Source organism: Meleagris gallopavo, chromosome 16 (genome assembly GCF_905368555.1).
Source record: "Meleagris gallopavo chromosome 16, MGAL_WU_HG_1.1, whole genome shotgun sequence".
Lineage (NCBI taxonomy): Eukaryota > Metazoa > Chordata > Aves > Galliformes > Phasianidae > Meleagris > Meleagris gallopavo.
In genome coordinates, this window is record NC_139419.1 from 14,104,021 (window position 1) to 14,124,967 (window position 20,947).

Below are 20,947 nucleotides of genomic sequence, written 5' to 3' on the forward strand. Positions count from 1 at the left end.
GGGGCTCCTGCACCTTTAAGAGCAGCGTGGGCGGGGCCTTCTTCCGGCGCTACCATTGGTCGCCATATGGCGGCCGGAAGTGGCACGGTCTCTATCATGGCGGCGGCCTTGGAGAGCGCCCTGCAGGCGGCTGGCCCCGGGCTGTGTCCTGGGGCGGAGGCGGTGGGCGCCGTGCAGGCGGCCCTGGCTGCGGCGGGGGATCCAGCGGCACTCGGCGAGCGAGAGCGGGCGCGCCTCGGCGCCTTCCTGCGCAACCTGGCGGCGGGGCCGGAGGAGCCGGCCGGCCCGTGGCGGAGCCTCTTCCTGGAGGGCCCGCCCGATCTCGCCTTCTGCGCGCTGACGGACAGCCTGGCGGCCCCGCGGTCAGTGCCGCGCCTCGGGGACCGAGCGGGGGGGTCGGGGGTTGCCCGGCGCTTCCCTTGTGGTCACGGAGCGGCCGTGCCGCTCTGCTCGGCGGTTCGGGGTCGCCGTTAGGAGATGGCAGAATCCAGGAGCGGTTGGGTTGGGAGGATCCTCGCAGCCCCGCTCCTGTCCCGCGCTGCCTGCACCCCACGCACGGCCGGGGTCGGAGCGCCTCGGGGCGGCGGTGCCCGCAGCGGGGTTGCGGCGGTGCCCGCAGCGGGGTTGCGGCGGTGCCCGCAGCGGGGTTGCGGCGGTGCCCGCAGCGGGGTTGCGGCGGTGCCCGCAGCGGGGTTGCGGCGGTGCCCGCAGCGGGGTTGCGGCGGTGCCCGCAGCGGGGTTGCGGCGGTGCCCGCAGCGGGGTTGCGGCGGTGCCCGCAGCGGGGTTGCGGCGGTGCCCGCAGCGGGGTTGCGGCGGTAGCAGCACGGCAGCCCCGTGCGCAGCTCCTTCCGGCGGGGCGGGGCGGGCACTCAGCGCAGCTCTCCTCCTTCAGCCCCAGCTGGCGGCTGGCGGCGGTGCCCGAGGTGCTGGAGCGGTTCCTGCGGCAGGGCCGCCTGTCCGCGCTCATCTGGGAGCAGTGCCAGCAGCATTCCCGGCCCGGCGCGGCCGAGCGGCAGGACGCGCTGCTGGGCAGGATCGTGTGTCTGCCCGACCTCGTCGGCAACAGCCTCCTGGGCCGGAGCCCCGCCGCGTTCTTCCCGCAGCATTACTTCCCTCTGCTGGGCGGCGCGGTTCTGCAGGTGCTGCACAACGTCTCCGCTTCGCTCAGAGGTGAGATTGCAGAAGTGGTCAGCATAGACGGCTCTTCTGGAGTGTTTTGTGCGTGGAGCCCTCGGCTGGTGCTCGAGGTGTGGATAATGGGTGTTGCGGAGCCTTAAGTTCATCTTCTATTGTGAAGTAGGTTGTGCTTAAAAGGATAAGATACCAGCATTGAGACTGAGGCTGTTAAAAGTCCTGCTGAAAGCTGCAGTCGTGTGAACTGTTAAGTATCCTCATCCCTTGCCAGCATTTAGCTGTGAGCTAAATGAAGTGTGTGGAAGACCAGCACTGAACCAACCAGTAATCCACTCACCGTTGTGCTGAAGCAGCACTGAGCTACTTCAGTGCTCTCACTCCACCTCTGCATGGATTGTGTTGGGCTGGTTTGTACCTGAAGGCAGATGTGGGGGGGGGGGGGCTGAAGCCTCAAAAGAAAACTTATCTGCATTTTCAGACTTCTGGCCTGTAGGTATGTGTGTACCAGCTTTGTGTGATGCTGGTGATGATCTTGTTAAGCTTCTATCTGTTTCGTTCCAGGTGGCTTGGATTGCTCAGTCTCTTTCGTTTCACATATTCTGGGAAAGGTCTGCGTTCATGGGAGACAAAGTGAGTGTTCTACTGACCTGGTGGCTTAGAGGTTTTTTTGTGGATCAGCACAGGCTGCTCTCTGCCTTCTGAGGCCGCTCAGCTATAGATCTGATAGATGGTGATGCTCTTCTATCACCTCATGCAAGTGTGATGTGCTCATACCTCGAAAATATGTGAGATTTCTGCCTTTCCCCTCATCTTTCCATTTGGGCCATAACTATTAAGTGCTCTTCTAGTGCATCTAATCCAGTAACCTGAAAGTTATTGTAAATACCAGCAAAAATCACTCTCCATATGTAATGATCATCTCCTATGAGTAGCCTTCAGTCTCGCTTGGCTTAGGAGTTTAAAGCCACAGTAGTTGCTGACAGGGCTTCAGGGACAAAAAGGAGAGATTGCACATCTGTTTACTGCAGTGAAGAATGCTTGCAAGTTTCTTAGGCTGCAGGGTGTTCCCACCACAGGAAGAATATAGAATTGCAGTCCGTTCTGTTTCTCCTTCCGTAAAGATCTTCACGCTTGCAGCTGACCTTGAGTACCATTGCAGCAGTTCTTTCCAGCTGATGTATTTCTTTCTTTTTTCTTCTCCTTCAGAGGAAATTCTGAGCGTTTTGATGCCCCACCTCACGGATCTCACCAAGTCTGACTGCATCTGGCAAAGAATTTGCTGGCGGTTGGTTGAATGTGTGCCAGAGCGCTGGATGGAGGCAGTGGTCCTTGGTTTTGTTCAGAGAGCACCGGGGTAAGAACTCTGTTTTCCAGCCTTTGCTCTGTTTCAGGGAGGAACTTTGCCACAGATACTTAGGAAGGATGCTGGCACACACACACGTGTGTAGTCTGTTTCTTACAGTGCCATTTCCTGAGGGGCCAAGGGACAAAATTGCTCATCGTTCCCCCTCAGCTAGAACCTGCACTGTTCCTTACAGAGCTGAGCCATGGCATGCAGTGAAAAAAAACATTTGCAACCACTGAGTGACTCTTAATATTTAGAGGTGTTCACTTCACTGCAAATAGCTGCTCAAAGAATCTCATGTAATGAGAGGCAGCGTGACGTTCACTCCATAGATTCCTAATGTTTTGCTGTTGTTTTGCTAGGGCAGATGTCTTGTCTAGATTGCTGGGGAACCTGGTTGTGAAAAATAAGAAAGCTCAGTTTGTCGTGACGCAGAAGATGCTGCTGTTGCAGTATGGCTACACGGTAAGGGCTCTGTGCTGAACAGAAGCAATGCCAGTCTTTCCCATAGTAACTTGGGTTTTGTTTTATTTTGCTGAGCTCCAGGTCTAGACCATGTCTGTTCTGTATTTGTCTGGTCTTGATGGTACAGGTGCTGTATTCCTGTCCTGATTTGCCATATATTTCATCAGCAATTGCTTCTATTGCTTTTTTGTTCTTATTTTTTCTTTTTTTAATTAGTTTTTCTGTTCGAATGTTGTCAACCAGTCCTTCCCATTGAAGAGTTTAACACAATAAACACACGTTCAGCATTGCTGGATGCTGACTTTATGCCCAGTTTAAAGCAAGACCTGTGGTTTTCATTACAGACTGCAGTGCTGCAGAATCTCCTTGGCTATCTATCCCTGGATAGTCTTCGTCGTGCCTTATTGATCAAGGTAAGGTTAAGTCGTGGTTTTGGTGAGGTGTCTGATAGGAAAAAAATCTACCCTATGAATGTGTGTCCGTGTGGTGTGGAGTTTTGGAACTTCCCCACATCACTCTTGCTACTGCTAATGGGAGCAGTGGCAGCCCTGTGATGCTGACTGGTGCAAAACGACTACATTGTGAAATACCAAAGACATTCTGCACTGCTGGTGCTTTTCATATTCACTTGGCAAATTGTCCTCCATGTAGCAAAACTGCAAAGGCCTGGGTTGTTACAGATGTCCTTTGTCCTCCTCAGCTTCTCTCAGCTGACCTGTGTGACAGGTGGAGAAAGTGCTGGAGCTGGTTATGAGCTGTCTGTGTGCTGAATGGTTGATGCTTCAGAATCTCTCTCCCTTACCCTCAGGGGGATACAGATCTTTTCTCTCTCCAATTTAGCAGTGTACCACCAGAACTCCTAGGAAGTTAGTATTTCTGGATATCAGCACTGTTTGGTTATCATTTTGATACGTTGGGCTTTTTTTGTTTGTTTGATTGGGTTTTTTTGCAATGGTTACAAGCTCTAAAACCCGAGAGCACTGGCAGCTGCTCTTTGAACATTGGACTGGAAACCCTGTATGAAAGCAGATAATATGCAGAACAATACGTATTATTGTCAGAAAGCAGTATGATACTGTGTTTAAGAAAAATAAATCTATTTATCATTCAAAAATATTACATTTAACAAGATATTAAAGGAAGATGGTCCGGACTTCTCAGCTGGCCAAGCACAATACCGTTTTGGTCTCTGAAATACAAAGTTAGCACCGTGGGCAGGGAGGCTAACTGCACTGAGGGGCATTAAGACCTATGGGCCATCATAGTGTGTCATGTGCTGTATGACTTACACGTGAAAAAGATCTGGTTCAAGATAGTTTGGATAAACAAAGTTATTTATTCTCTGATTCAGGTGCTGCAAGAGCTGTTGGAGACCTGGGGCAGCAGCAGTGCAGTGAAACACTCTCCAGTGGAGCAGCAGCAGTACATTAGTAAGGCCATTCTCATCTGCCTTTCTCACCTGAAGGAACCCGAAATAGAGAGCTGCAGACAAGGTGAGGTGGCAGAAGTGAGGCATGGATGTGTTTAACAGAAAGTCTGACTGGGAAGAGAAAATGATCTTGTTTTGATGTGTAGGTAAACGAAATGGTCCCGTCTGCATCCTGTCAGGCTGGCTGTCCTGCTGGAATCCTTTTCCTTTAGTAGTGATACAAAATGATTCCCAGCACGTAGCTTTAAATTATGAAGTTGGAGATTGGTATCTTTGAGCTAAAGATCTTATCTGAATAGTGGCCCTGGGAACCCTTAAGTTTTGTCTCAGGAAAACTTGGATTGATTCTGGAACTGGATAGAGGAATCGTGATTAAATTTCTTGGTACTGGAGCATGAGTAACACTTGAAAAGAGATGGGAGGGAAGTAGACCAAGAAAAAGAAGCTGTTTGGGTAGGCTCTGTCCATCTGCATTCCTGTGTTCTTCTGCTCCCTTCAGCGTGCTTACTTGTTAGGTGAGCAATGACAGTGAGTTATAGGCAAGGAATGAATGTCTGTTTTATGTTTATATAATGTATAGCAGAGTGGGGTTCTGGTCTGAAATTAAAACTTTTATTGCAAGAAAAATAATATCTGCCCAATTTTTAGGGTTGCTTCTTGTGTGGCCGTGTTTTTCACTTGTTGGAAGGCTGACATGGGCGACCTGCTTTGCCCATTTCAGGCTGGAGTTCATTCAACTTCACGAGACCTGTTACTGCCTGGTGGTGGTGAAGTTTTATAACCTGTCTTCTCTCTGGCAGCTGCTGAACACATAAGGTTCTCTGAGCTGACAGTAGATCTGCCAGATAAGGATGGCAGTCACAGTTCTCTCTGGGCTGAGAAATACTGATGTTAGTTACCTGTGTCAGCTTGCCCAGGTGATGAGGGAAACTCCTCCCTCTGATTTTTGCACTGGCCAGAATTTGCCATTTCCTCGTGACATGGTAGTTCACTTACCCAGTTTCAAAGCTCTAAACGTGAGTTAAGGATTGAAATCCTTTCTATTTTTTGTACCAGTGAAAAACTAAATATTCCAGATTCAGAATATGTTTGTAATGTGTGCTTGTGTGCCCACAAAAAAGCATGGCTTCAGTATGTTGGTGTTGAAGGGAAATACTGCCATTGCAGGCAGAAGTCACGGCTGCTTAGGCCCTTCTTACCTTTCTACCCTTCACTGGATGACCTCTAAAGGCACACATTTGGCTGTGGCATTGTTTATGTGCTGTCTGTGTTCTTCAGAACTTCTCACGAGCATGATGGAGGGCGTGAAGTGCCACCTGGATAGCAGCCTGCCTCAGATACGGCGCCTGGGGATGATAGTGGCAGAGAGCATTAGTTCAAAGGTTAACACGGATGGGCCCGTCCTGCAGTTTCAGGTAAAGGTTACAGTGAAATTTCTCTCTGCTGTGTGGGGCACAGAGGGAATACAAGTTTAAAACCAGGTGAGCCAGAGTGTTATCACAGAATGGCCTGGGTTGCGAAGGAGCACAGTGCTCATCCTCTTCCAACCCCCTGCTGTGTGCAGGTCACCAACCAGCAGCCCAGGCTGCCCAGAGCCACATCCAGCCTGGCCTTGAATGCCTGCAGGGATGGGGCATCCACAGCCTCCTTGGGCAACCTGTTCCAGTGCCTCACCACCCTCTGGGTGAAAAACTTCCTCCTAACATCTAACCTTCTAACACTTATTATCTGGAAGTAAGGAGAGTCAGCGATGTTTTCCAAAAGAGAGGTTGCCTGATTACAAAAAGGAATTGAAAAGCCAGGTGGATGGGTAAGGGTGGCCCTAGGGGTGTAATCTGATGGCTAAGCTTATGGTAAACTGTTAATAAGTAATGGACCACTGGAGGATTGTCACATTGTGTGAGGAAACCCCAATCTGACCTATGGGAGCTGTGAGTGGTGAGTGTGTGTTCCCTGCCGTGCTGGGAACACCTGCCCTGAGCTGAGATTTTCAGGATTGACATGGGAATCTTTGTCATGTTATTGCCAGTAGAGTTTATAAGAATTATGTGATAAAATCCCATTTGTTCCTTAAAAACCTGATTCATTCTCCTTGTTGCGTTGCCACTTATGAAACATTTTAAAGATTATAAATAACATTGAGACAAGGTGTGACCAAGTACTACCATGAAGTACAGAAGGGAAGATTCCGCATGGCACTGATCTCTGTGCAGCTTTAATGTTACTGCTGGGAGTGATTGAAACAAAAGGGATCGTTGTGTGTTCAGTTGAAGATGATTCAGTCCTCATCTGCACAGTGCAGAGGGGTCAGGTGTTGCATGCTGGGCATCTTTGTCGTCTTAGAGAGCAGTAACAGTTGTTCTGAATGTCTAGTATGAAGAAGATGATGAAGCAAGAGAGCTGAAGTCCCTTCTGGTACAAGCTGCACCACTCAGTGTCCTGCCAGGCCTTCCAGACAACGAGTAAGATATTGCTCTCTTCATTTCCATGTAGCAAATACAAAAAACATACCGAGTAACTGGAAAAGTAATGTTTGATTTGATTTTATTTTTTTTCCCTTGATAATCTTTAGGGGCTGCATCTGGAAAAGATGTGTTGTTTGATACTTAACTTTTTAATTCCCCTTATGCCTCTTTTGTCGATCCTTGTCCTTCCAGACAAACCCTCATCTTTTTAGTCATTCCTTGTTTGTAACCAATTTTGAACCCCTGATCATTCTTTTTGCCTTTCTGTGTACCTTTTTTGAGTTGTACACTAGGACCATATGTGGTATTCAAGATGTCTTTTATATTCTTACAAAGCATTGCAATGCACTGTTGTTATAATGCAATATAATTATTTTAAATTCACAATTCAAATGGTAGCATGTGTTAGAATTGCTTGTTTGACAGCTGATCGTAGTGAAACCATGCTGCAGTTTCTAGGGATTTTACGTTCCCCTGCGTAGAGTTGAATGGGCCTCTCTGTCTGCATCTGAGAGATCTTTGATGTCCAGACCATCCATCAGTAAGAAAAATATGGAATATCTGTCAGTTGACAGATATTCCATATATTTCTGGTTCTGTGGTGCTCTTTACTTTCATGGCATCTGCTGTAGCTCCTGAAGCACTTACTCTTAACAGCAGATAAATCAATCACTTAATGTTATTAGCAAATGAAGCTGTCCAGCACTCCAGTGAATTACAGAAGATGTAATGCTCCTGTTTTAGTGGCGTAGTCAGCACAGACAGCTGTTTAGACAGCATTTGAGAAGTAGAGAGATTAAATGACATACCAAAATCCAAAGCAATACTTTATTGCATATGTCTCTTTAGGAGTGGTTTAAGATCCTAGTTCCCCATTTGTTCAGAGTCATTGATGTCTCCAGACCAGTGTGATCCACCTACCACAGATGAGTCTTTCCTTAGCAATCCTAGGTACAACTTAGCAGAGGCAGAATGCAGCAAATGAGCAACTCAAGTTCTGTTTTCTATTACTTTTCAACTCTGAGATTCTGCTTCTCCCCTCACCCCGTTCTCTGTCCCAGGACTTCATTCCTTGTGTGGGTGGGACAACACAGAAACGAGTATTTGTCAAGAGGCAGTGGGGCTTTGATGGTGCTGGTAGTTTTTTGCTTGTGAATACAGACTGTTACCTTATTGGTTTTATTGTTTCTCATTGCTTTCAATAGGAATGAGAATGCAGATGCTGCACTGCCACCAGTACTGGAAAGTGATAGGAAATCACCTACAGCAACGACTCATGTGATGCCAGATGAGGAGTCAGATGCTGAGCTTGATAGGTATGAGTCAAGAAACTGGTAGGAAATGGAAAAGAAATAGTAGGTTCTTGGAGAGGAGGGAGAAAATTTTTTTCTTTCTGACCAGAATGAAGGAGCAGGCCTTGTTCAGCTGAGTGGTATTCAGCAGAGTAAGACATCGTGTAGGAAACTGTACACAAGAATGTTTGTCAATAACTGCAGCAAAGCCGCTGTCAGGTACAACCATTGTATTCATTCAATTTGATTGATTTATGAGACATTTCTTGGATTTAGTGATATATGTACTCATTTTATTAATGGACCTGTCTTATCCTGGCTTTTTACAAATAATCCATAAAGAAATCTCAAGAATCAGCTTCATGCCTCTGGGTCTCCTGACCCTACCTACACAGGAGATTTGCTTACATAGTCATTCATACAACTTCCCAAGGAGCTCCTTTAGCCTGGGCTCCAGCCCTGCTGCTCTGCATTGCAGTAGTAGTGGTGTAACAGTGGTGTTTGTGCTGCTTTACTTCCTTGAGGTTAGCTGGGCAAACAATAGCCTTCCCCTATGGGCTAACTCCTGCCTTTATTTTGTTTACAGTGATGATGACCTTATACCTTACGACATGTCAGAGGATAAAGAACTGAAGAAGACTAAGGCACCGATGTATATTCGAGATTGTATTGAAGGTATGAGATTTTGGGCTGAGTCTTCATCTTTTTCTTACTGTTTTGGAGAGAGTGGTCTCATTAGGTTTGTTTTTATCGGAGCTAATCCAGAGAAGCTGTATTTTTTTCAGTTATCTGGGCTCAAGTGCTGAACTGTCATTCATAAAGAAATGCAGTCTAGCTCCTAATAATGGTTGTGTGCTGGGTCAGCTGTGCCTTCCTATAAGAAGACAAACTGCTGTCAGAGGAAAGTTAGGGCATATAATTAGGGCATATACCTGGGCAGAACCATTCTGTTAATATCTTGCCTGCCTTCTGTTTGCCTTCAGTCCTGACAGGTTCTGAAGATCTGGACAAATGGGAAGAAGCTGTCAAGGCTCTTGAGAGCTTGGTTCGAAGGAATCCAGCGGCAGCAAGAGAGGTGAAGCAGTGTGAGCTAATAATTAGCAGGGGGCTCTGGTACAAGGCTGCCCTTTGCCCTTGTGAGGAGATCAGTTTTCCCAGCAGAGCAACCCACTGAGCTAATGCGTGTCTGAATTTTGAGCTTTCAGCTTGGGAAGGGAAATAGAAGGAAATAGGTGCTTTTGAGCTGAGGCTACAGAGCACAAAGAAGTAGGCAAAAGTGAAGGCAGCACTGTGGCACTGAGCAGCTTCAGCACTGAAAAAGAAATGTTTGCAAGTAGACCTTGCCAGTCACTTGGGCAGCAGGGCAAGTTCCATGCTTTGTGCTGGGCAGAAAAAACTTTGGAAAGGCAACACATAGAGCAGCCATGAATCCTATAGATAAAATAATTTTAATTTTGGATGTAATTGAAACTGAATTGAAATTGAATTAATTGGTATTTCCCAACAAAAATGAAATAAAACCAAATGGACTTCCTCTCTTTGCTTGTACAAATGTAGCTCCTTAACAAGGGAGCAGGTGGGTTGTATTATTATGATTAAAAGCCTGAGTGAAAGGAACTTAGGTCAAAGATGCTGATATGATGACTGCACACAACGACCTGGCAGAGAACACCTAAAGATGGGATTTAATTCATGACTTGTAGTGACAGGTCTTCCTGTCTCGTAATGTTAACGTTTGTCTAAAAAGCCAAAGTGAAAAATGAACATGGATAGAGAAATGAGCTTAGGGTTTTGTTCTGTGTTTTGAGAAATCCATCTTGATGATATTTATCTTAATGTGTTATTTCTCCCTCGTGAGTAAAGGGCATGTTGTTACCTATATTGTTCCCTCTGTGCTAAGGCATTAGGAGTGGAAGGTGGATGGTAAAACCTGTGAGAAGCATAACACCTGCAGTGACATGATTCCTGTTGTCTTATTTTGAGCAGGTTAGCGTGGAGCTGGCAAAAATACTGTTGCATCTGGAGGAGAAGACCTGCCTGGAAGGCTTTGCAGAGCTTCGTCAGAAGGCACAAGTAGCTGTTTTAACCACTGATCCAATACCTGTTAGTCCCTCTTACTGCTTCCTTTTTTCCAGTTGAGGCACAGGCAAAAACTTAAGGAGGTGAAATCTCTTGCTAGTTTGGTAAAAGCAGCTTCAGAGTGTGAAGAGCTGGTTCAAATCTGGCAGTGCCTCAGAGATGGGCTATGCACTGAAGGATCTGGAATGGATAACAAACAACAGAAAAGCAGAAGCTTGTTCAAGAGCTGTAACAGGCTAAAGGACATTGTGTGTATGGGTGTACCTGATGGGGCAAATTAGATAAGGACTTCTTGCATTAAAGGAAGATGGCTTTATGTAGGAGGAAGCTGAGGCACACTGGGCTTCTCTATAAGAAGCCTGGTGTTTGTAATCGGCTGTTTGAATACCTCTGCATAGGGGGAAGAGAAGAATAGCAAAGTCCCATTAGTTATTTACTTCCTTTGGGAGAAACTAGAAGTGGAAGTGTTTGATTTCCCCTATTCATAGAGTGCTCTTCTTCTCCAATCTCAGAATCTTGTTGTTAGCTAACAGGAAAATGGACATTGCCTCAGATGGAGAATTTAGAATGTTTAGAATGAGTAGAAAGGCTGTTTACAGATTGGGCTCACTGCTCCTTGATTTTTCTGCACAGGTAGCGCAGTACTTGACCTCCCAGTTCTATTCTCTGAACTACAGTCTTCGTCAGCGCATGGATATTCTCGATGTAAGTGCTCTTCTCTTTGCTTTCCACTTCTGCTATGTCTTTGTTGCACCAGTGCAGTGTCCCTAAGATGTAGTGGGGTGACCTTTATTCCTTGTAGGAGAGGTGAGGAGGAAGCAAAGGCATGGGAATCTCTTAGTTACTATTTGAGCCTGCCATTCCTCTCTTGCTCTTAACTCTGTTATATTTGAATTAAGCAGCAGTTGTTGCCTACAGAATGAAAAATGCATGATGATCTTTTGCCATAAAGCAGCCACTTTCTCCTGATGTCATCATTCTGGGATCTCTTTTTGAAAGTCAGCAGTCTGCCTGTGCCTCTTTCCATGTCATGTTACTGAAAAAGGAGCTGCTGTTCTGTTTCAGGGCAGAGTTTGGACCGTTACCTCAGAGTCCATTGACTGGGTTTAAATTGCTTGCCTTGCAGTTCTTAGTTCTAAACTTGTGTCTTTCTGCCTTGCTGTTCCTGTTGGTTTGGGTGCATGTTAACTTGTTTTCTCAGTACAGAGATTATCCCTATTTTAACACAACAACCCTCCTTTTCATCTAGGTACTGGTTTTAGCAGCTCAGGAACTGTCCTGTGCCAAAGGCCATGGGAAGACCAAACATTCTGGTGCCCAAAACCCTCGTATCCAGCTCCTTCCTGAGAGTGGCAGCTCCAAGGACTGGAGAAGAATTGTTGATGAGAGAATCAAAAGCAAGACAAGGAGGTTTGCTAAGGTGAGGCCATGGCAGAAACAAATGTCAAATCCAGCAGAAACAAGGACAGGAGAGGTTGCTGTAGTCTTACCTATAAAGAGCAAAATACACGTGAAATTGAGCCCAATCCAAAGGCAGGACTGGATAACTTAAAATGTCAGTTTCACTTTAGTATTTTGCTAAACTTTTTCCATAGGAAGTACCAAATCCTGTAGTCCTCTCCCAGGAGGAGAATGAGAATAAATCTCGGTCTCCTTGTCTCGCATTGAAGGATAGCTCTGGCTGTTCTTTGCATGTTCTGAACTTTGCTGGCCACTGCAGGGAGCTGTGGCTGCACCTCAGAGATCCCAAAGCATCCTCCTTCAGTGCAGCTGCATTTGGAGTGGACTGTCTCAGACTTCCTCCCTTTCTCAGGGAGATAAATTGTTGCCAGTTTCCTAGGTCCTGTGACTCCCCAGTGGTTCATCCTGGAGGACTTGCTTTCCAAAACTCCCTTCTTCTTTCTTATATGTAACCCAGCAGTACTGAGATATATTCTAGTGAAACATTTGGATGTGTGAGAGGATCTGAAGTGGAGAGTGAGTTGACTGGCCTGGAAACAAGCAGCCATAGGTGTTCAAGTAAGCAGTAGCTGACAGTGGGATGGCTGCAGTAGATGAACGTAGAACTGTGGTCCTGCATCTCGTGTCTAAACTTTATTTTTCTTTTGGACAGGGGCAGACTCAAGTGGAACAGCCTTCTGGTCCAAATGAGTTCAATTCTCTTGCTGGACACTTCTTTTTTCCGTTGATCCAGAACTTTGACAGGTGAGTGAACATCTTTGGATGCGGGCTTGACAACTCAAGCTTGAATCTCTTGCTTGTTCTGCTTGTCTCAGAACAGCAGAATAGAGCCTAGAAGTTGTGTGGGAATCTTGTGACAGCACACTGATGCCTGGCTCATGGATAAAGCATACTGAGGAAGATTTTCTGCTCTTCCACTTATCCGATGCAGTTTTCTTGGATGGGAATGTGTGAGACCTTGCAATAAGTGAATGCATTACTAAGCATAGCCTGTCAGCAGGTCCACAGGGTGATGATTTTTGGAGTATCCAACAGCACCTTGGCTGGCCTTGAGGAGTTCGTACAAAGCCACAGAACTCAGGCTGCTCTCTTTAACAGAAATTAACTGCATCATGTTACAGGACACGTATTATTGTCAATCACTCAAGTCTTTGTTTACCGAAGGAAGGGTCAGTCATTGATTCCACAGGAATCAAGATTCTTGTAATATCTGTCTTAATGGTTTGTTTCTAGGATGGCAGCACTGCTAGCTTTTGCATGCAGTTCTTTCTCATAAAGCTAGGCTGCTGGTCAAGCAAGTGATCCTCACTGGAGAGGATGTTTCTGGTCTGGGAGCAAGCAGCTTGGTCTGTATTGGACTCTGTGAAGTGACTGCTGTTTTAGGAATTCAGTTTTGTGTGTGACAGTTTGCTTTTCACAACCACCCCAACCATTCCAGAGATCATCTCTGTCACTGTTTCAGAACTGTGTCTTGCACTTGCAGACCTTTGTCAACGTTTGATCTCCTGGGGGAAGATCACTTTGTCCTTGGAAGACTGGTCCACACTTTAGCAGTCCTGATGTACCTGGCTGTCAACACCATGGTAAGGAAGGCTGTGTGGGGGGAGTTCCAGCCTGGGAGCTCAGAGGTGCTGTCGGACACAGCAGTGGGCTCTGGGGCCTGCAGTGAGTTTGGGTCACGTGCTGAGGAGTCCTCAAAGGGCTGAGAAAAGATGATCAGAAAGGAGGTGTGGGATTCAGGCATCCCTGCACTTCCTTCTGCTGCTTCTGGTAGTTTTTCTTTCGACTCCTATGGGAAGCTGAGCACATCAATTCTTTTGACTGCCTCAGTTTTCTCTTCTGTAAAATAATTGTTAACCCTGACGTTCACAGCAATGTGTCTCAAGATCCAGTCTTTTGAAGTGATGTGAATGTGAAGGTATTCAGTGTTTGTCATAATCCTGTTTTACAGGCAGTTACTGCAATGGGAAAGGCACTGCTGGAGTTTGTTTGGGCTCTGCGTTTCCACACTGACTCGTGAGTTGTAGCTGTGTGCATTTGCTTTTAAAGATCCTTTGTGAAGGCCAGCCACAGCCTGTCCTTGTCCTTATCCTTGTCCAGCACCTGGCTGGGAATGCCAATGACTTCACCAGTTCTTCTCAATGCTGACCTCTGGCTCTGTGCTCCTTTGAGCATTGCTAGAGTGTGTAATGAAATCATGGCTTTAATGTCAAACAAACAGGTATTTAGGTGGCGTCTTCTAGTGTGGAGGTACAATCATTGCCTATAAAAAACATGGCACATTGCTCCAACTATCCTTGTAATGTTTTCAGCTGAAGAAGCTCAGAGAACTTTAGATGCAGCTCCAGCATTCAACTTGAAAGGAAATTAACACATAGCTAAAATGCTGTAAACACACAAGATCTATTTTAACTTCAGGCTTTTCCAGGTCTCTGTGTTCTGCTATGCACACTGAGCCCATGTGTGGAGGGGCTCTGTATGTGAGTGGCATGCCAGCTGCTACATAATTACACTCCTAATTAGTAGGAAGGTGGCAATGGTTATCACAATAAGTCTGGATGAGGAGCTATGAGATATGGTTTGGTGGCCTGTGGTAGCAATGGTAGTGGGAGGATGGTTGGAGTAGATGATCTTGTAGGTCCTTTCCAACCTTGTGATTCTATGATTCTATAATCACAGATAGTGGAAACTGGAGAAGCCTTGAGGTGAGCCATAAGAAACAACTCAAGGTAGAGCAGGAAGCTACAGGTTCTGACTGGTTTGCCTTTCTCCAACAGGTACGTGCGCCAGGGGCTTCTGTCCTGTGTCTCCTCCATACTCCTCAGTGTCCCTGCAGAGCATCTTCTGCAAGATGTGACAGAGGAACTTCTGGAGACTCGGTCCTGGCTGGAAGGTGAGACGTGGTGGGGAATGTCAGTGTTTTTCTGGCTAGTGCTGCAGTTTGCATCTCTTTAAAAGTGTGGCTGCAGCAGTAGTGTGCTTGTCGTGCACCACACTGGCATGATAAACATACTCACTGCTTGCCTCTAAGTCTGGGGCAGATGGCAGAGCACACCGTGTGCTGTAGAGATGTATTGTAGAGATATCTAAAGCACAAGCTGAGAGGTGTGTGAGGCATCTCACACTTTAGAACAGTTGCCAAACAAATATCCCAGAATATGCTGTGCACTCCCTTCTCTGCCTAAGCCTCCAAGCACTCCTCTCATGAAGCTGCAGAACGCTGTCACGTTGCAGCCAGGCAGTGACTAACCAGCAGTGACGTGCAAGGCTTATGTGGCTGTTTTATGCTATGTGCACATTCTATAGGAGGAGGAAGAGCCCCATCTCCTGACATCCTGTTGCTGAAGGAAATAACAGCCTGTGAAAGAGAGCAGCTTGTGCTGAACAATGTGTGCGAACTCCAATTTTTATGAGTAGTGCACAGCTAGAACTGCACAAGTGCATGGTTGCGTATTGCAGTGTGCTGCAAGCACAAGAGGAAATGATGCTGTGTGATCTGTGCTCCTGGAGCCTGCACTGTTCTGTGTGGCCCTTGTGTGACTCCCTGGGTTGGTTTCCTTCACCATTGCCCCTCTTGGTGAGCTGGCTTCCCCCAGGGAGCAGGCAGGAAGCAGCACTGACACAGGCGGCCTCTGATCCTCACAGGTTGCAGAACTCTGTGGCCTTTAAGAGAAAGAGAGCTGCCTTGTGGGGCCAAAAGCTTTACTTTCCCCATGACATGGTACGCTCTGAAGAATCTGCTTGTCTCTTTGCTGTTAACCACTGCTATTACCAAGTAAAGCCTTTCCAGGAATGCTGTGGCCCTCTTTTCAGAATGAGGGGTGTGTGTAGTCTGGTTTTAATGAGTTGGAAGGAGGAGAACAGGGTTAGCAGCATTTTTTGTGTCTGTAGGTCGTGTAGTAGGCTTTTCATGTGGTGCTGTTGACTGCTGTTGAGTGCGACAGCTCCTGGTGGGAATGCATAAGCTCACATGATGTATTCGAAACCTTAAAGAACACAACTCTGCTCCACGTGTAGCCAGATATCATTGAAGTGCCACTTAAAACTTGTGTCCTTATGGAGCTTCTTCCTGAAACACAAGTTCTTGGGCTGTGGCTTTGCTATTTCTTGTAGGATTGTTGGTAAAAGAGCTCTCCCTGGGAGGTTCTGGGCTCTTCCTTGCTGCTCTTGCAGATGAGGTCAGGCATTAGAGACCTGCCTTTGTGACAGTCACGTCTGAGGGGAATACCTGAGCGTTTCTAGGAAACTACGCCTTCAAAGGCAGCTGCTAAGGAATTGAGGGAATTCCCCCCCCCCCCCCCCCCCCCCCCCCCCCCCCAGCCTTGCAAGTGCTGTGGAGCTGTCATGGTAAGTTTATTTGATGAAATGAGCTGGGTGTATCTTAGTACCCCCTAAGTGGCAGCAATTCAAGGCCTGTGCTTGTGCAATTAGAAGCAGTGCCAACATCAGTCTCTTAGCTTATGAGCTTGCAGTAAGCTGTCTTGTAGCCTTCCCGTTTTCTCCTTCTGTAAGAGGGAGTGTGGAAACACTGCAGAGAAGCTCTCCCTGAGTTTATAAATAGCTCTGCTCAATCTGAATGAGTCATGTGTTTGGGCTGACAGTGCTGGGCTCTGAGCACACTGCTTGTGCGTACAGGATATCCTTGCACAGGCTCTCTGCTCTTCCAGGCTCCCCCTGCTCAGACATCCTGCGTGCATCCTGGTTTGTGCTTTGCAGGCTCGGTAAGGGCCCCTGAAATAACAGCTGCTTGAAGCAGCTTCGTCCCCTCCCTTTCATTCTCCATAAAGCATAAAAAATTTACTCGTTTAGTAGAAGACCAGCAGAAGGAAAATTATGTTAAAGAAGCAGGCATTGAAGTTCCTTTCCTCCAGTTCAAGAGTGCTGTGACTACATTTCAGGAGGAAGCACTGAGCAGTTGTTTAGGAATTGCAGAACGGAGACTTTAGGCTTCTGAGTCAGTGTATTTTTAACTGCAGACTGTATTCATGCCAGTGGATGGGCTACAGAATGGTTCTGGGTAGCTCAAGGGGAGAAGTGTGAATTCTGGCATGGCGAATGTTTTGCTGTTGCCTTCAGTGCTGTGATGGTCAGTGTAACATTACAGACAGTTGGGTGAAGAGCAGTGTTTTACTCCATTTTCCAACTTAACCTTGGCATGTTCTTTTACAGATGTGGTAGAGAAAGATCCAGATGGGGACTGCAGGAGGCTGGCCTTGCAGAACTTGCTACTAATGGAGAATCTGAAGAAGAAACTGGAAACTGCCCCTTCCTAGCTGAAGGGTAAAAGAAATGACCTTAACCTCATCCTCTTGCCAGCTGGACTCATGTAGGCACTGCTGGGGCCTCTTCAGCGGTCACCTGGCTGGAGAAGAGGAAGAAGGGGGAAGGGTGCAGTGCTGTAAGCCAACGAACCTGACTTGACATCTGGACTTTGTAGTGGAGGCCAACTTAGTGAGCTATTGCTATCCGGTACGGGGTGTACAGATGCAGGAAGGTAGGCGAGCGCTGCCATCCTCCCCTCGCCCCCAGCCCCCACCCCATCTATTTATAACCTTGGCAGGTTTGAATGCTCTGCTAAAAATACAGGGAAGATCTCATAGCAGGCTTCTTGTCAGAAAAACAGGAGGGCTGGAAGCAGCCACTTACCTCCCAGGGCTGTCTGTGACATCCCCTGACAAAGGCTCCCATCCTCTGGCAGCATTGGAGGGCTGCTGCTTCGAGGGGGCGGTGGTGTAGGGGATGACCCTGAGAGATGGAAGCACTGAATAGCTGCAGTGAAGTTCTGAAATAAATTGCCAAGCATTAAAGGTTGGAGTTAGAGCTGCACTGGGGTGAGGAAGGAACAAAGTAATTCTTTCTGTATATTACATGTACAGAAAGGAGATTCTTCTAAAGTAACTGAGGAGCAGATTTTGATCTTAAAATGTTCCTTCACCTTTCTTCCCTGAGTGCATACAATTCAACGCTTTCCTGGTCACACCAATATAAAAAAAAATCAGTGTAAGCAGAAGGGCTCATTAATCTGAAAGTTCTGTGCATGACACTTTCATGCGGCGCCATAAGACACTGAAAGGTCAGTGAGCTCTTGGTTATTGATGTTGGCTTTATGTTCCACGGATGGCTGGTCCTGTTTGTGCCAGAAAGAAACTTCCATTCTAAAATCTGACGTGTACAGAGCAGTGAGAAGCTTTGCTGGCTGCAGGTGACCCTGCTCAGAGACAGGTGGGGTGTAGGACCAGATGACATCTAGAGGTCCCTTACAAACTCAACCATGCTACGATTCAGAGCTTTCTTGTAAACCACAGCTCCAGCCTGGATGACCCTATAATATTTAAATAAAGCTTTGAGGTGGGGAGAGCATGCAGTACAAGGACAGTGGTTTGACTTCTGCCCAAACTCCTGGCCACATGGAACTGAGATTGTTTACAGAAGTTTGCTAAGGAAAGAGAAGTATGTTGGCACCTGTACCTGAGAATTTGGTCAGCTCACAATTTTTCACCTTACTTCCTCCTCAAACAAGGCCTGAGTTGCCACGTGCAGCTCTCTTTTTAAATTTTTCTTTATTAAAATACAAAAACTAGATTCATACCAGGCTAGGCGCAGTCTGCTTTTTGTATGTAGTGTTTAAAATAATCCACCACTGTTGCTTGTAGAGGCAAGGAGAAAAAAAATGAATTTCTTGGTAATAACCAAAAGAGTCTGCTGCAACAGTTTGCTGACTGATTTGTGACCCCTAAGGCCTACAGAATAAATGATGTAGTGCTCAAGTCAGTCTTGGTGCTGCTAACTATGAGGTGTCAGGGACCTTCCACTTCATCAGCCACTTCTTCTTCCACGTCCTTGTTCTCCACACTGCTGTGCCGACTTTGCTCTGGAACCAATGCTTGGCTGATGGGAATTCCTGCTCCTCGGTGAACCGCCTCAATCGTCTGCTGCTTGACATAGTAAGTCAGGTTTGTGCGTGGAATTCTTTTCCGCATCTGTTCCAGGTACTGGTAAGCCTAAAGGAAAGCACAGAAATCACTGTTACAGGGAGGAGGGTGTACTGCTTCTACAGCTCCCAGCAAAAAGGTGAAAAGCATCCATCCTCAGAGCCTGGCTGAGGAGCTCTTCAGCTGACAAAGTGTACTGGTGTACGTAAAGTTTGGGCTCTTTAGCGTGTAAGAATTGAAAATTAACTTACCACATGGAATTCCTCCACTTGTAAATAATGTTCAACCAGAAATCCCAGGACATCACCCTGACGGATGGTGTCGTCAAGATCTTGTTCAGCAAGGAGAAGTTCGCACTGTCTGACTGCTTCTTTGGGATCCTCAGAGTAAACCCTAGCAAAAGAGCAAACAGAAAAATCATGTGGGGGAGGACTTTCAGCTTGCCATGTGAAGCATGGGAAAGATTTTTGTGCTGTGCACATTTCATAATCATCCAGCAGAAGATGGCTGTGGTTCTCCAAGTCAACAGTTACTCATATTTCAGGTTATACTTTGGTCTCGAATGCCAACATCACCGTTAAAATCACCTATGGTTCCCCGCTACAAAAATATAACAACCACTTATAGAAGTGTGTCTTCTGCAAATGATTTATTGAATTGTGAATGTCTTCCTCTTGTATGATACATTTGTCATTAGTCTACACGCTCCAAACACAGCAACTCACCTCCGAGCGTGGATGAATCGCTTTATCAGAGCCATCTTGCTTTGCAAATGTGCTAGTTTGCTTTCCTGTTCCAGAGGGCTTTTGGTCTTTGCTTTTGAAAGACATTTATATGCTTCTGTCAGTGCTCCCTGTGCTTTCTCATAGTTCTGATACTCATCAATTTCCACCTGCAGGAAGAGAGATTCAGATGAGGCTCTTACTCCACAGCTAACAAACTGAACACTTTGAAGAATCACAGCAGCTGGGTGTACCTGAGCGCACGCATCATAAAATCCTGCCAGCAGATCCAGGGCCCTCCCTTTGGTATAGAAGCTGATGATGTTCTTCATAATCTCTGGGTCCTTACGCCAATCCAGTGACTGCAAATAGTTGGCTGCCATGATGTAAATCTCTCTCTGTCTGGAGACTCCCGCAAAGAAGACAATTTTCTCTGTGTCTCCAGATCTCAGCAGTGCCTTCATAGCCTAACAATGGATGGGGGTGGGAGGACAGAGAGAGAAAATATTGTGAATACAAAAATCAAACAATGCTAAAATGATTGGGAAGCCTCATCTGGACAGCCTGCTGACTGTTCCAAGACCTACCTCTCAAATCACTCTTGTTGTAAAACTGTATAAAGGTAAGAGGCTCAGCCTCCTTAGCTTTTTTTTCTACCTGTCCCAACTGACCTTTAACTTATTTCCAGCTTGCGTGTACTTCTTGGTTGCCATGTGGTAATTGCCTTGTCTCATGCAGCAATCTGCAATTTGCTCCAGGAGTTCTCTCCGGGACTCCTCAGAGAGGTCCTTGGAGTCCTTAGAGACTGTCATCCGCTCAGCCATCTCCTCTGTGATGGTCAGGTTCTGCTTCAGGCAAAGCTGCAGAGCTTCATGGTACTAACGGAAACGAGAAAGCAATGAGCTGCTGCAAGCACTGCAGTGTGATTTCACGTTGTCTGTGGCGTAAATTTTAGAAATTAGCTATATGAAGGCACAAATGCAAGGAGATGATTCTCTAATTAGAACGCTTGTGTAAAGTGTCCTAACAGCAACTCAAATTCAAGCATACACTCTCATTTTTTCTGCTAAGAACGTATTTGTCCTTCCACTAAGAACCTGATTTCTCATCTCTTTTCTCAGAGGACATCATTAAGTGGCAGAAAAGATTTATCCATTTTTTCTTTGAGTGTGATGTTACCAGAGACATCTGAGTCAGATTTGTTTGGTATGGTTGATTACATGAAGGTTTTTCAGCAAATACAAAGAAAAGAATACAGGCACTTGAAGTATTTCATCAAATATTTTCTTACTTCAAATACAGAAACAAAGGAATAGGATACATTACAGCTATTTCCTTTTAAACCAGAAAAGAGCTACTGTGCCCTTGCTAACTATGGGAGACAGTTGAGTCACAGCAAATTGATACAAGAGGACTGCTTTGGGACTCAAAATTTTGGTAAGGCTGAACTGCCAGCACAAGAATGAGGGCAATGACTTCAGGTGAGAAATGAAGCAGTGTAACTACATTTGGTGGGACAGAAACACTGATTTTTATTAATTTATTTATTTTTGACTGATAATAATATAATCCCTCCATCTCCAAATATATTTAGACAGTAGGATTTCTTTTTTCTCCAAGAA

General features: G+C 46.3%; 2 protein-coding genes across 4 annotated transcripts in view; one reads left to right on the top strand and one right to left on the bottom strand.

Annotated features, from left to right (window-relative positions):
- The first annotated feature begins 43 nt into the window (after positions 1-43).
- TELO2 (telomere maintenance 2) lies at positions 44-18,257 on the top strand. The gene is made up of 20 exons (XM_085238069.1): positions 44-362; positions 894-1,171; positions 1,697-1,765; positions 2,342-2,489; positions 2,843-2,945; positions 3,290-3,358; positions 4,297-4,438; positions 5,653-5,789; positions 6,748-6,836; positions 8,045-8,155; positions 8,718-8,806; positions 9,115-9,206; positions 10,118-10,234; positions 10,844-10,915; positions 11,460-11,630; positions 12,324-12,415; positions 13,155-13,254; positions 13,623-13,687; positions 14,449-14,564; positions 16,841-18,257. Exons 1-20 carry the CDS (start codon positions 67-69, stop codon positions 16,942-16,944), a joined length of 2,460 nt encoding a protein of 819 aa, XP_085094195.1. The 5' UTR covers positions 44-66; the 3' UTR covers positions 16,945-18,257.
- The window catches only part of IFT140 (intraflagellar transport 140), a 75,429-nt gene continuing 72,698 nt past the window's right edge, over positions 18,217-20,947 (bottom strand). For all 3 annotated transcript variants that reach the window (XM_085238067.1, XM_019620573.3, XM_085238068.1), the window contains 5 exons: positions 19,997-20,203; positions 19,580-19,792; positions 19,329-19,495; positions 18,855-18,996; positions 18,217-18,672 (listed from right to left, as the gene is read on the bottom strand). In XM_085238067.1, the coding sequence (XP_085094193.1) occupies positions 18,469-18,672; positions 18,855-18,996; positions 19,329-19,495; positions 19,580-19,792; positions 19,997-20,203 (933 nt within the window). In that variant the 3' untranslated portion in view covers positions 18,217-18,468. The remainder of the gene's footprint in view (positions 18,673-18,854; positions 18,997-19,328; positions 19,496-19,579; positions 19,793-19,996; positions 20,204-20,947) is intronic.